Source organism: Bufo bufo, chromosome 11 (assembly GCF_905171765.1).
Source record: "Bufo bufo chromosome 11, aBufBuf1.1, whole genome shotgun sequence".
Taxonomy (NCBI): domain Eukaryota; kingdom Metazoa; phylum Chordata; class Amphibia; order Anura; family Bufonidae; genus Bufo; species Bufo bufo.
The window spans coordinates 52,688,333-52,702,421 of NC_053399.1; the positions used below are offsets into that span (position 1 = coordinate 52,688,333).

Genomic DNA, 14,089 nt, shown 5'->3' on the forward strand with positions numbered 1-14,089 from the left:
AATAGGACTTTACACTCTCCCTGCTGCCCTGAGCTTTCTGCATACAGCAGCAGGGAGCTTACCATGGCAGCCAGGGCTTCAGTAGCGTCCTGGCTGCCATGGTAACTGATTGGAGCCCCACGATTACACTGCTGGGGCTCCGATCGGAACTGCCACTGCCATCAATGAAGAGGGGGCGTAGGGACCCTGTGGCCACTACCACCAAAGAATTTAACAATGGGGGGCGGCAGTGCGCCTGTGGCCACTGCACCACCAACTAATACTGGGAGGGCTGCACTGCACCACCAATGGTTATAATTTGTAATACTGGGGGGAAGGGGGGCGCACTGTGTTAATTGCCATGGTTCACGTTCACGTCCTGTTATTGAGGCCGGGTGCCGGGTACGTGATACCGCTGCCGGCACCTGCTGCCTACACTTGAATTAATGTGTTTTACATTCATTGGTGGCGCAGTCCCTCCCCTCCTCCTCCCTGCTATCTCCCCAATGGTGGCAGAGACAGCCGCGTCACAGTGGGGAGGGAGGGACTCCCTCCTTCTCCACTGTGCTAGTGAAGAGAACATGGCGCACACTGAGAGCGGCGCGTGCCATGATCTTTAACTGATCAGTAAATAGTAAGACCCAGTATCGTATCAATCTGAGTCTGAAAGTATCATTCGGGTATCGATACATCGATACCTGGTGCAACCCTAGTTCCTACATTATCTGACACTGTCCAATCAGTGCTGCTGTCGTACTTTTATTCCGGCCTCCTCTCGGTATGTTTGCTGTGCTGCCGCCGAAACTCCGGTCTGCCCCCATTATAGTCAATGGGGCCGGAGCGGTAGTCCGGGAGCACGCGTGCACTAGTGGCAGCACGGATACGAAAGGCTGTTCACCCGCCAGAAGAGCCTGCCGGAGTTCCTTGCTGCTAGTGTGAAACTAGCCTTAAATGGGGAATACAGGAGACATGTCTAGACACGTGAGGAGAAAGATTCTAATTAAAGGGGTCTGTCGTGGTGGTAAACCCCCATTAAAGCCAGAGCCTGCAGCTATTGGCTGTGGTTTTCTCCAGTGGCTTTAATGGAGAAACCGGCACCTTCGAAAACCAAGTGTAAAAACCACAGTTGTAGAAAAAAAATTCCTTTGATGGTTTCTTTAACAAAACACCAAGACCACTGCAGAAAGTATATCTCACTAATCTTCTTGTAGTGTGGCCCTTACCACCAGGTGTAACTGTACCCTAAGACCTTGTACAGATCCTCTATATTCCAGCACCGTGCCCTTATAGGGATTGATCTACAAACATTTATACATATCTCCCCTACCCACAGGGTAGGTGACAATGCACAAGGGGCTGTCTGTTGGGACCCCCAGCAATCATGAGTTGTCTCTAAATCTGCAGGGACCAGAACAACTCGTGGCTATGTCCATCAGTCACCACAGAAGTGAGTGGAGCAGTGGTCATACATATTAAGGGAAAGGAGATTAATTCCAGTGGGGGAGTAATAATTTGTTAGCTTCACTGACTTTGACAATTAAAACACTTTTCTGGCCGGTTTAATTTTTTCTGGCAAAAAATAAAGGAGAAAACAGTTGATATATTTGGTGCAAATCAAAATATATAATTTTTTTAGCGCCTTTTACACCAAAATTCTGGCACAATATGATTAGCAAATGTCCTCCATTATATAAAAAAGCTTTCACCATCACCCACTGTTGTAAGGGCCGAGAGACTATGGATCTCTGGTGCCGCAGGACGTTGTGATGGGTCATGGCTCTGGATGCCTTCCTAGAAGGATAGAATATCCTGCGAAGATGGGATCCATGGATCTGTTGTAACTGTGATTTGTTGACTGGGAAAACAACTGGAAACCACTTCTCGGATCAGCAGTGCTGGGTAATAGGCTGGACTGAAATAACTATGCATGAAGCATCTCTATGAGAAGCATGCACATTCAGCAGGGATTGTGAAGGAGTGATTTGCTGATTCCAGCAAAACGTTATTGAGGATATCATCCCCTGTAGATCTCTGTGAAGTCCATGGAAGTCTACTGTCCACATCTACAAATTTCTTTGGTAGAAGACATCTCACTGAGAATCTGGTGACAAGCTCTAACTTCTGATGTATTTTAAATGCTTCACAAAAGAAATGTTAATTTCCCCAGTTAATGTGATAGTTTTTGCTTTTTTTACATATATTGTCCAGTGCGGTAATTTAATCTCAATTTCTTGAAGCAAGGCATCAGCCTTAGAGCCTGAGATGCACTCGCACTGCGCGGCAAACAAACAGAATAACAATAGGTTTACTAATGGCAGTGTCAGGAGAGAGCGGTCCGGCTAGAAAAGGCAATTTTGAAATTTCCCCAATGACTGTAATTTTCTAGTTACTAGGGAAATCTATGTGTGGCACCATGGTGAGCACTGAAATCTGTTTGTGGCACCATGGTGAGCACAGAAATCTATGTGTGGCACCAGGGTGAGCACAGAAATCTGTTTGTGGCACCATGGTGAGCACAGAAATCTATGTGTGGCACCAGGGTGAGCACAGAAATCTGTGTGTGGCACCAGGGTGAGCACAGAAATCTGTGTGTGGCACCAGGGTGAGCACAGAAATCTGTGTGTGGCACCAGGGTGAGCACAGAAATCTGTGTGTGGCACCAGGGTGAGCACAGAAATCTGTGTGTGGCACCAGGGTGAACACAGAAATTTCCCCAATGGCTGTCATTTTCTAGTTACTAGGCAAACCTATGTGTGGCACCAGGGGAAGCACAGAAATCTATGTGTGGCACCAGGGTGAGCACAGAAATCTGTGTGTGGCACCAGGGGGAGCACAGAAATTCTATGTGTGGCACCAGGGTGAGCACAGAAATCTCTGTGTGGCACCAGTATAAGCACAGAAATCTGTGTGTGGCACCAGTGTGAGCACAGAAATCTATGTGTGGCACTAGGGTGAGCACAGAAATTCTATGTTTGGCACCAGTATAAGCACAGAAATCTGTGTGTGGCACCAGTGTGAGCACAGAAATCTATGTGTGGCACTAGGGTGAGCACAGAAATTCTATGTTTGGCACCAGGGGGAGCACAGAAATTCTATGTTTGGCACCAGGGTGAGCACAGAAATCTATGTGTGGAACCAGGGTGAGCACAGAAATCTATGTGTGGAACCAGGGTGAGCACAGAAATCTATGTGTGGCACCAGGGTGAGCACAGTTTCTACTGGCTCCCACAAACTCTCTGGCAGAGATAGTCTAGTGCAGGGATGTCAAACTTATAGACCTCCAGCTGTTACAAAACTACAACTGCCAGGATGCCCTGATAGCTGTAGGCTGTGTGGGAATGATGGAAGTTGTAGTTTTGCAACAGCTGGAGGGCCATGAGTTTGACATCCCTGGTCTAGTGTATCTGGTTATGTAAGTGCATTAAATTCAATTCTATGACTGGTTTGATAATTATACTTCATGGCTGCGGTTCCCCTAAACCGGTTCAACGATTCATGTCCCTCTCAACACATTGAAAAGAGTAATATTTAATTAAATACACATACAAACACTCTCTCTCTGTATGTGTGAGATATATATATATAGTATATTGAGCAAGACACAATAGACTTACTACTGTAACAGCATGCCACGTTAATAGCATAGTGCGCCTTCTGACAAGACAAGGTAATGATTGCTAAAATATAATATATACGTGTGTGTATATATATATATATATATATATATATACACATATATATAAAAAATAAACATTATATATATATATATATATACACATATATGTACATTACAATATATAAAAATTATATATAAAATGATAATATATTACACACACAAACTGAAGATGCAACACAACCATAAATTGACAAAATACACAACACACATATATACAGTATATAAAACGTCTAATATATATATATATATATGCACACACACACACACAGTATACACACAGAGGAGTGGGGAAAAAAGGGAAAGGAAAACATTGACGGTTCCTTGGAGAGCTGCCATATGAGTGACACCCGTCACAGGATGATAAATGACTCCATTTTCTGCCTCTCTTGCCTTCTGCCAGTCCAAGAGAGGGTCGTTTATCATAATCTCTGTCAGCGAGGGAAAGTAGCCCTGACAGTGCAAGTCAGCAAACATTTAGCACACAGAACCGTGCAACGCAGGGAAATTATTATTGTCAGAATAATAATGGTTTAGCATAATTTATTACGGGTCCACCAAATAAGCAAAGGATAGATGTTATTAGACAGATGGATGGGTAAAGCTTGGCAGCCATCCACTCAGGATCAAGCAACGCTTGATAAGGGGAGGGGGTAGTGCGGACGGGAGGGAGGCGGAGGGGTTTACATCTTCCAAACCAATCACCGGGCTGGCAGTTCAATTACAAAGAAATAAAGGGACATTCATCATTCAATTAAGCACCTGTCAAGCTTCACAAAAGAGGAAACTTCTAACCTGGTACTCCTGGGAGAAGATGCTCAGCAGAGTGGACTGCGATTGACTGCAAGAAAATAAAAGATGGACAAAGTTAATTACTGGAGTGCATGGGGGGGGACGACAAAAGGCTAGTCAGTTTCAAAGGTAGGCCCCGCTGCCCTGTAATCTAAGAGAACACGAAAACAAGTGCGGAAAACTTGTTCCAGACCGACACCTCAGACAAAGCCTGGGTCAAGGAACCTGGGAGAGGGGATGAAGAGCAAGGAGCAGAAAACTTCGAAGAAATGTGGTAGGAAGGCAAGGAACAGCGAGGAGTACAGCAGGTTGGTGTTTTGGCAGGATCCTTTTTCACTTTCCAGGCCCACAAAGCTGTATTAGTGGCATGTCCTGCTGGTAAAACACAAGGAGCGAGAGGGAGGAGGGGGGCAGAAAAGAAAACAGAGTACACTTCCTATTAATAATGGATGGAAATTCAGATCCATTAGCAGTTGGGAACATGCCGCTTAGCTCATTGGCAACATATTGAAATTCATTTTGTGAGCAGTGAGGGAAACCTCTTTGGTAGCTGTGTCTTATTAAAGGGTAGCATGCTAGGAGGGAGAGACGGAGGGGGCTTAACTCAATGTCAGTAGCAGCATATGGGACTCTAACATTCCCACTGAAACCGACAGCACTTTGAAAATAGAAACTTTCCCAGCAGGAGGGCTTCTTTCCCTTCCCTTCATCCATCCAGTAGTCGACTCTGTTGTCAAGCACCTGGCAATGAAGCAGCTCCTCCAACAGGGATTTCCTCTCAACCTGTATCTCATTTCTCCCTCATATTTCATGGTTAACTCTTCTGGCCGTACAGAGAGAGTCCACCATATCTGCCAAGGCTGAGCTAACCCGCTCTGGCACCTAAAGTGTTACCAGGCAGACACGGGACACTTTGTGCAGCCTCCAACTCGCTGATCAATAAGAACGACTGTTACGGCCTCGGCTCAATTGCCCTCTGTGGATATCTACACCTCACCCCGTCTTAAAACACAATTCATTACTTCTGATCTATTTTCCTACTGGACACAGCTTGCACAAATTACATTTCCAATAAATCTGCCTTTACTGTACGGGGAGAATCATTAGCATATTGTGTTTTTCTTTCGTCTTACGCTTCCTTTCTTTCTAGAGGCATTTCAATAGGCAAACACAACAATGAAGCTATGCAATATAGGATTAATTATCTTCTTCCACAAGTTTTATTCCTCTGTGCACAGATAAAAAAAAAAATGAAATTACCACTTAAACCACTTCAAAGGAGCACTTCTTCAGTTTGTAAAATTCCAAGAAAGAACATGAAGCCCCCTGGGATCTTCTATGTGGTCAACCTGAAAGAATACGAACTACGTAGTAGGACGTCTCAGGAGTCATAAACTGGTTATCATACAGCAGTGTCTCAATGTGATCATTAAAAGTGATTGTGCCGAACAACGGGGGTCTATAAAAGTGTACAAATAAATACCTTTCATATTGAGTCATACTTATGACTAGAAGGCCAAATTTGATTTACTTTTATTCATTTTACGCACCTACATAGCGCTGACCGCAGCGTTGTACAGACATTATCACCACTCATTGTCCTCAATGGAGATCACAATCATCTAAGTTCCCTATCATTATGTGTGGGTGAGTGTGGGAGGAAAGCGGAGAACCCGGAGGAAAACCACTGGGAGAACATGCAAACTCCATGCAGATGTTGTCCTTGGTCAAATTCAAGCCTAGCACCCCAGTGTTGTATTTTACATTTTAAAGCACCCTTAAAGGGGTTATCCCATCTTAGACAATGGGGGCATATCGCTAGGATATGCCCCCATTTTCTGATAGGTGCGGGACCCGCACCTACTAGGAGAACGGAGCCGGGGAGAGTTGTGGCTGGACCCCGGCTCCGTCCACAACCAGGCGCAGCTCCCTGCCTCTCCCATTGAAGTGAATGGGAGAGCACCGTGCATGCGCGGCCACCACTCCCATTCATTTCTATGGGACCGAAGGAAATAGACGAGCTATTTTCGGCGGCTCCATAGAAATGAATGGAGGGCGGCTGCGCATGCGCAGTGTGCCCTCCTCAACTTTCTCCGCTCCGTTCTACTTGTAGGTGCGGGTCCCAGAGGTGGGACCCGCACCTATCAGACAATGGGGGCATATCCTAGCGATATGCCCCCATTGTCTAAGATGGGATAACCCCTTTAATTCCAGGGTGCTGTATATATATACATAAAACAAAACATGTACAAGAAGCATGTGACAGAGTGGTCAGAGGAGGAGGACACTGCCCGCGAGGCTTACAACCTGCAAGGGAAGGAGACAGCAGGGGAGGGTAGAAGTTGCTCATATAGCTGTCTAGTAACAGTAGGGTTATTGTATGTGGTAGGCTTTCTCGAAGAGGTGGGTTCTCAGGTAGCTTTTGAAAGTTTGAACAGTGGAGGACGTGCTGGGGTAGCGAGTTCCAGAACATGGGGGACGCATGCTGAGTTAGAAAGTAGGATGAAAAGAAGGCAGATTTGCTGAAAGACATGCTGGAATTCTGCAGAGCAGAGAAGTGACATCTGGTCTAGAGAAGTAACTCTGAGTGTCAGCAGTATAGATGTGGTATGGAACGTCATTGGAATCTTTGAGCTGTTTCAGGCCAAAGGTATAAAGGAAGAAGAGTAGGGGTCCCAGGACAGAGCCTTGAGAGACACCGAAAGAGAGAGGGTGAGATAAGGAAGCGGTGTGTGAGTGGGAGACACTGTGGGGGAGACATTATCAAACTGGTGTAAAGTAGAACTGGCTTAGTTGCCCATAGCAACCAATCAGATTCCACCTTTCATTTTTCACAGCTTCTTTGGAAAAGAGAGAAGAGAAGAACCAGGAGAAGGAAAAGTCTCTGAAGCTGAGGGATGAGAGAGCTTGTAACATGAGGGAGTAGTCGATAAATACAGAGAACCATCACTAGTGCTTTGCTCAAGAAGAGCTCAATCTTGAATGCCTGGCACTGAATACTCGCACTATGAGGTTATGTTCATTTCCATGGTAATTGTAATGTTCATTTTATGTTAAGTGGTTATGGTTTTTTGGTTGGTGCATTTTTTCACAAAATGAATCTGTAAAAATATTTTCCTGCCATTTGTAGTAAAGGACTCAACAAGAATTGTTATGTAAACACATCCTAACCATGCTACTGGGCACCAGGGTAAAGATGGTATCACTGCTACACCATCACTACCACTTGGCACTGACACTGTAGTCTAAACTATGTGGTGCTAGGTATAGTAAAGGGGTTCTCTGGGCTTTTAATATTGATGACCTATTCTCAGGATAGGTCATCAATTTTAAATCGGCGGGGTCCAACACCCGCCACCCACCGCCTATCGGCTGTATGAAGAAAAGGCACGCGCTGTGAATGCCTGCCGTCTCCTGTCTCTCTTCCTGCTCACTGCTGCTATGTCCTTGGCGAGCAGGAAGGGAGACGGCTCGCGCACACTGCGCGCCTCTTTCCTTCATACAGCTCATCAGTGGGGTTCCGGGTGTCGGACCCCCGCCAATCTGATATTGATTACCTATCCTTAGGATAAGTCATCAACATTAAAAGCCCTGAAAACCGCCTTCAAGCTAAAATTCTTAATAGAAGGGTGCCTTCACATGAAAATTCACCCAAATGGAGCTTGCAGAAATCCATGTAATTCCCACCAAAACTCCATTCAGATGAACAGAAATGATTTTCAGTCACAGACATTTTCTGCAAAAAATCTGCCACGTGTGAAGTCACCCTAACTCAACTTTTATTATATTAAAGCATCATAAAACAAAAAATTGGAAACTTGATAGTGGAAAAAAAAAAGTTTAAGTTATGGAGTAACAGGAGCAAAAGAGTTGACTTTGTTTTCCTGTACACAATTATTAACATTTTTCATTTTTCTTTAACAACTGGGGTCTTTTCCCTGCAGTGTATATTTACCCGACGGAGTCCTAAAGAATGTTCTATTGACCTCTGTCAGAGAAACAGTTTTTTTACTGTATGGTATAGCAGGGAGAGAGGACAGGTTCCACACAGAGGAATCTAGTAAAAAAAAAAAAAAACAGGAGGAATCGCACAATCATCCCACGTGACGATCAGATTTTTTGAGGTTTCATGTGGTTGATAAACTTTGGGGGTCATTTACTAACCATAAAAACTTCTATATTAGGTGTATTTCCGGCGCAAAGGTTATTTGTGCCACGATCTGCGACTTTTCTCCGCTCAAGCCAGGTCTAAAAAAGGTAGTGTGGAGTGGGCAGGCAGGCCAGTCTCATTCATCATTTTCTATGCCTGTTTTAGAACCAGAGGTGGATCTACCAAAGTTATGCAGAGGTCAGCGCCTTTACATAACTTTGGCGGATCTACCGCCAGCACAGGGCCTTATTAAGACCGTTGTCTAAAACACCGGTCTTAATAAATAACTCCCTTCGCTTTCAATCTGGTTTTTATGACCCTCCCCCATACCAAAGATTGGAGCTAGGTGCTTGAAAATGTGATCATCATCCGCCATTCGTACATGTCTAAGTGGGAATTGCTCTTACGCCGTTCAGTTTCAGTGGATGACTGGAGGTTAATCTGGCAGAGAGCTGCGATGACATCAACTTGTGCTATTCATAGGGAAAACACTTACAAAATAATGATGTTCTGGTACCACACTCCACAATTACTACATAAGTTTAGTTCTGATATTTCGGATTGTTGCTGGAGATGCAGTACGGAGGAGGGTTCACATATTCATATCTTCTGGGAATGCCGCATTCTAACCCCATTCTGGACTATGGTGCAGGAAGTTCTATATAGCTTATTTGAAGTAAGGTTCCCCTTAGATCCTTACATATATTTACTGAACATGCCACATATTCCTTTGAAGAAGCATCTACTAAGGTTGATGTTATACATCTTGACTGCTGCTAGGCGTTTGCTAGCAAGATTTTGGAAAAGGACAGATTGCCCGTCACGAGCTGAACTCATAAGTAGTGTGTTAGAAGTCAGACTCTTCGAATAAATGTCGGCTACGCTGCTTGCCTCGATAGATAGATTTGACCGAGTATGGAAGCAATGGGACATGGTTTTTGATGTCTCAAACTGACAAAGTTTACACCTTACCCCACTCATCCTAACCCTAATGTATCTAGTCTTGTCACTCCCCCCTGTATGTCCAAATCTGTATTACAGTAAATTTAATATAATTCTGCATAGTTATTGCAAATATAGAAATTTTGCTACTTTAATAGCCTATAGGCTAACACTATAGTAATATTCATCCATGACCATTATATATGTTTTTTCTCAAACTTGCTCAATGTAAGGATATATATGCATATAAACATGATGTATGTTATTCTTATGCTCAAGTGCACTTAGATGTATCTTTATATCATGAATAATGTACTCCAAAGTCATGTTTTTTTTTTTCCATTATATGTACATGTTTATTCTTGAAAATACTCAATAAAAAGACAATTGATAAAAAAAAAAGAAAATGTGATCATCAGATATTATCGACACCTGCTACTTCCTCGATTTGCAGAACCTTATGGCTTGTCCTTCTTGCAATTTCACTGTTAAACTTGAGGATTGTATGTGTTTTTGTGTGTGTGTGTATGTGTGTATGTATGTATATATATATATATATATATATATACACACACACACACACACACTCACCTAAAGAATTATTAGGAACACCATACTAATACGGTGTTGGACCCCCTTTTGCCTTCAGAACTGCCTTAATTCTACGTGGCATTGATTCAACAAGGTGCTGATAGCATTCTTTAGAAATGTTGGCCCATATTGATAGGATAGCATCTTGCAGTTGATGGAGATTTGAGGGACACACATCCAGGGCACGAAGCTCCCGTTCCACCACATCCCAAAGATGCTCTATTGCAGGCATCCTCAAACTGCGGCCCTCCAGCTGTTGCAAAACTACAACTCCCAGCATGCCTGAACAGCCTACAGGTATCAGCCTACAGCAGGGCATTGTGGGAGTTGTAGTTTTACAACAGCTGGAGGGCCGCAGTTTGAGGATGCCTGCTCTATTGGGTTGAGATCTGGTGACTGTGGGGGCCATTTTAGTACAGTGAACTCATTGTCATGTTCAAGAAACCAATTTGAAATGATTCGACATTTGTGACATGGTGCATTATCCGGCTGGAAGTAGCCATCAGAGGATGGATACATGTTCCTATTCTGTTTACGCCAAATTCGGACTCTACCATTTGAATGTCTCAACAGAAATCGAGACTCATCAGACCAGGCAACATTTTTCCAGTCTTCAACAGTCCAATTTTGGTGAGCTCGTGCAAATTGTAGCCTCTTTTTCCTATTTGTAGTGGAGATGAGTGGTACCCGGTGGGGTCTTCTGCTGTTGTAGCCATCCGCCTCAAGGTTGTGCGTGTTGTGGCTTCACAAATGCTTTGCTGCATACCTCGGTTGTAACGAGTGGTTATTTCAGTCAACGTTGCTCTTCTATCAGCTTGAATCAGTCGGCCCATTCTCCTCTGACCTCTAGCATCCACAAGGCATTTTCGCCCACAGGACTGCCGCATACTGGATGTTTTTCCCTTTTCACACCATTCTTTGTAAACCCTAGAAATGGTTGTGCGTGAAAATCCCAGTAACTGAGCAGATTGTGAAATACTCAGACCGGCCCGTCTGGCACCAACAACCATGCCACGCTCAAAATTGCTTAAATCACCTTTCTTTCCCATTCTGACATTCAGTTTGGAGTTCAGGAGATTGTCTTGACCAGGACCACCCCCCTAAATGCATTGAAGCAACTGCCATGTGATTGGTTGACTAGATATTTGCATTAATGAGAAATAGAACAGGTGTTCCTAATAATTCTTTAGGTGAGTGTATATATACATACACACACACACACGTAAAAACTATATCAAAAAGTTTTTAACATAGCTACCTATGGGTGATGAAAACCTCAGAAACACTACAGATGTAGTATGAAGAGTCTACTGGGTGTTTTCACACATACTGAAGGTTTTTGCTATCATTTTTGAGTGCTTATGCGGTATATGTAAGAATCTTTGCGTCTACCTTTTTTGGTGCTTTGTCAGGCTAAAAACACAGCTACATATGTTAGCGGAAGGTCTACAGGAAATATAAAACGTAGGACACACAAGCATTTTTTGATCCTGACGTTTTTTTGTTCATTAGGTGTTTTTTTTTTTTCTGGCTTCTTTTCAAAAATTCAACATACTTTTTTTCTTTTAACTAGTAAAAAAACGCCAGTGCAAATTAATATTTGTAGTGACCCTAATGGTAATTCATTAATATAGATGACTGTGGCTCACACATTAAGAGATGAATAGGACAACATACAGAACATAATCAAACACAATGAAACAGCACTCTGCAAACACAGACTATATGAACTAAGGGGGTCATTTACTAATCTGAAATACGCCTAAATTAGGCGTATTTTAGGTGCGCCTCTTCATAACATTGACGGATGCACCACCAGCACAGAGCCTTTATTAAGACCGGCGTCTAAAACCTTGGTCTTAATAAATGTGCCCCGAAAACTACACTCACTATATAAATACATGTGAGATACTTAGCAAATATATTTGGATCATAATCATTTGTGCCCATCCACCACAGCAAGGTGACCTCTTTTGGATGGGAACCCACCCTATATGATACTTCTTATTGTACCAACTGGCATCAAATTATTTTGGGAAAGCAGGCTCTGCATATGTACTGAACCTGCCCCATCTGATACCTCTTCTGGGGCCATCAAGCATCCAATGAATTCAGGGAGAGCAGCAATATATAGACTTTCACCGTATAAAAAAAAAAAAAACTGGTAATAAACCGATGGAACGATATTGTGGCCACACGTGCCTATAAAAGGGATCTATGCCTTGTGTATTCTACGTGAGGCGAGATTTTACGACTGTGCCACGATTCAGGAGTATTTTTAAACTATGCCTGTTGGGACTGTATGCTAAACCAAATAGCAGAACCTATAAATTATATCTAAGTTTATTATTTACAACCAATTAATTATTTTTTTAAAGCCAGGTGGCTTTCATTAAGTTAATTACCGCTAATGACATGAGCCTCATGCTGTTTCAGTATTTAGCATAACCATGTGTCAAACGTGCGTAGGAGTACAGAACTGTCTTCTTGGGGGCATAAGTGCTCTGTCAAGCCTGGTGTGGGACACGCATCAAAAGGAGCAGCAGAGCGTGGCAATGTATTGAGATAAATATGTATGGTGGTTGGACAGTGGGAGACTTGGGAAGCAAAACCAGCTGAACAGGATCTACGCTCACACTACCCAAATGTATTAATGATATTAACAAAGAGCAAGAAGTACATATGCTAATGCAATAGGCCAATGGTGATCAACATTTATTTACAAAAAAAAAAAATGACATGTCCTGGAGAACATTAGGGCTAGTTAATGAATGTTACTAGGATCAGACCTGCCCATTTCACTATGATTAATTACCAGTCCTCTGCCAAACCAAACAGATTTCAAAGCCTCTCATATGGCAGATGAAAAAACTAGGGCTTAGTTTGAACAGTTACAATTTAGTCAGTACAGTCAATATGACGCATCCCAAAAATACTGTTACGGCCTCCCCAGTACACTGTCCCTATCCATCTACTGAAGAACACTACATCACAACGGGTAACATCCTGCAATTTCACAATACATATTCTTTCAGTGGAAGAAGTCCTGCTGACCTGCTGGGCTACTGTAAATGTCAGGTACAGACCGGGTAAAAGAAGGGCATGCAGAGAATCAGAACCAGCTGGAGAACATGCATGCAGTAGTATTTCGTCAGGCAGAATGCCAAAATGCTAAAGGGGTTATTCCATGAGTAATATAAAAAATTTAAATCAGACATCATATAGTATGAAATCATATAGTACATGGCAATCTCTTTCTAACAAAGCTAGAACCGGTCCTGTGCCTCACATGGATCCAGAGATCTCCCCATTCATTGCTCTGCAAGATTTATATCAAGCTGAAGGGGAGTGTCTTTGCTCCTGAAGCTAAGTGGGCGTGTCTCAGCTCTCCCTATCACAGCTCAGGAGGCGTGTCTCAGCTCTCCCTATCACAGCTCAGGAGGCGTGTCTCAGCTCTCCCTATCACAGCTCAGGAGGCAGTTCAAGGATGAAACTGAGCACGTGCGGCCTTCTCAGTGAGCAGGTCAAAGAAATAAGAAAAAAAAACAGCAGGTGGCGCTATACAAATAGATTTTATTGAATGACTCAGTGGCTATGCAAAATTTTTAATTGCATGCAATTACAAAAGTATTTAGATCCAGGTACTGGTTTTAAAACTGAACAATTTTTTGTGTGGGACAACCCCTTTAAAGGATTGTGTCACTTAGCATATTCTACATTGGGGATCAGCAACCTCCGGTACTCCAGCTATTCTGAAACTACAACTCCCAGAATACACATTTCTCTTCTATGGGAGTTACAAAAACAGCAAGTGTGCATGCTGTTAGTTGTAGTTTCACAGCAGCTGGAGTGCCGAAGGTTGCTGATCCCTGTTCTTTATTTTTCAAACCAGCACCTGGATCTGAATAAAAAAAAATCATAGCCACTGAGTTATTCAATAAAATGTATCTCTATAGCGCCAC

General features: G+C 43.2%; 1 protein-coding gene across 1 annotated transcript in view; it reads right to left on the reverse strand.

Annotated features, from left to right (window-relative positions):
* The window catches only part of CDIN1 (CDAN1 interacting nuclease 1), a 367,051-nt gene that overhangs the window by 282,626 nt on the left and 70,336 nt on the right, over positions 1 to 14,089 (reverse strand). Inside the window, exon 3 of the mRNA XM_040412470.1 lies at positions 4,448 to 4,493. Coding sequence (XP_040268404.1) covers positions 4,448 to 4,493 — 46 coding nt within the window. The remainder of the gene's footprint in view (positions 1 to 4,447; positions 4,494 to 14,089) is intronic.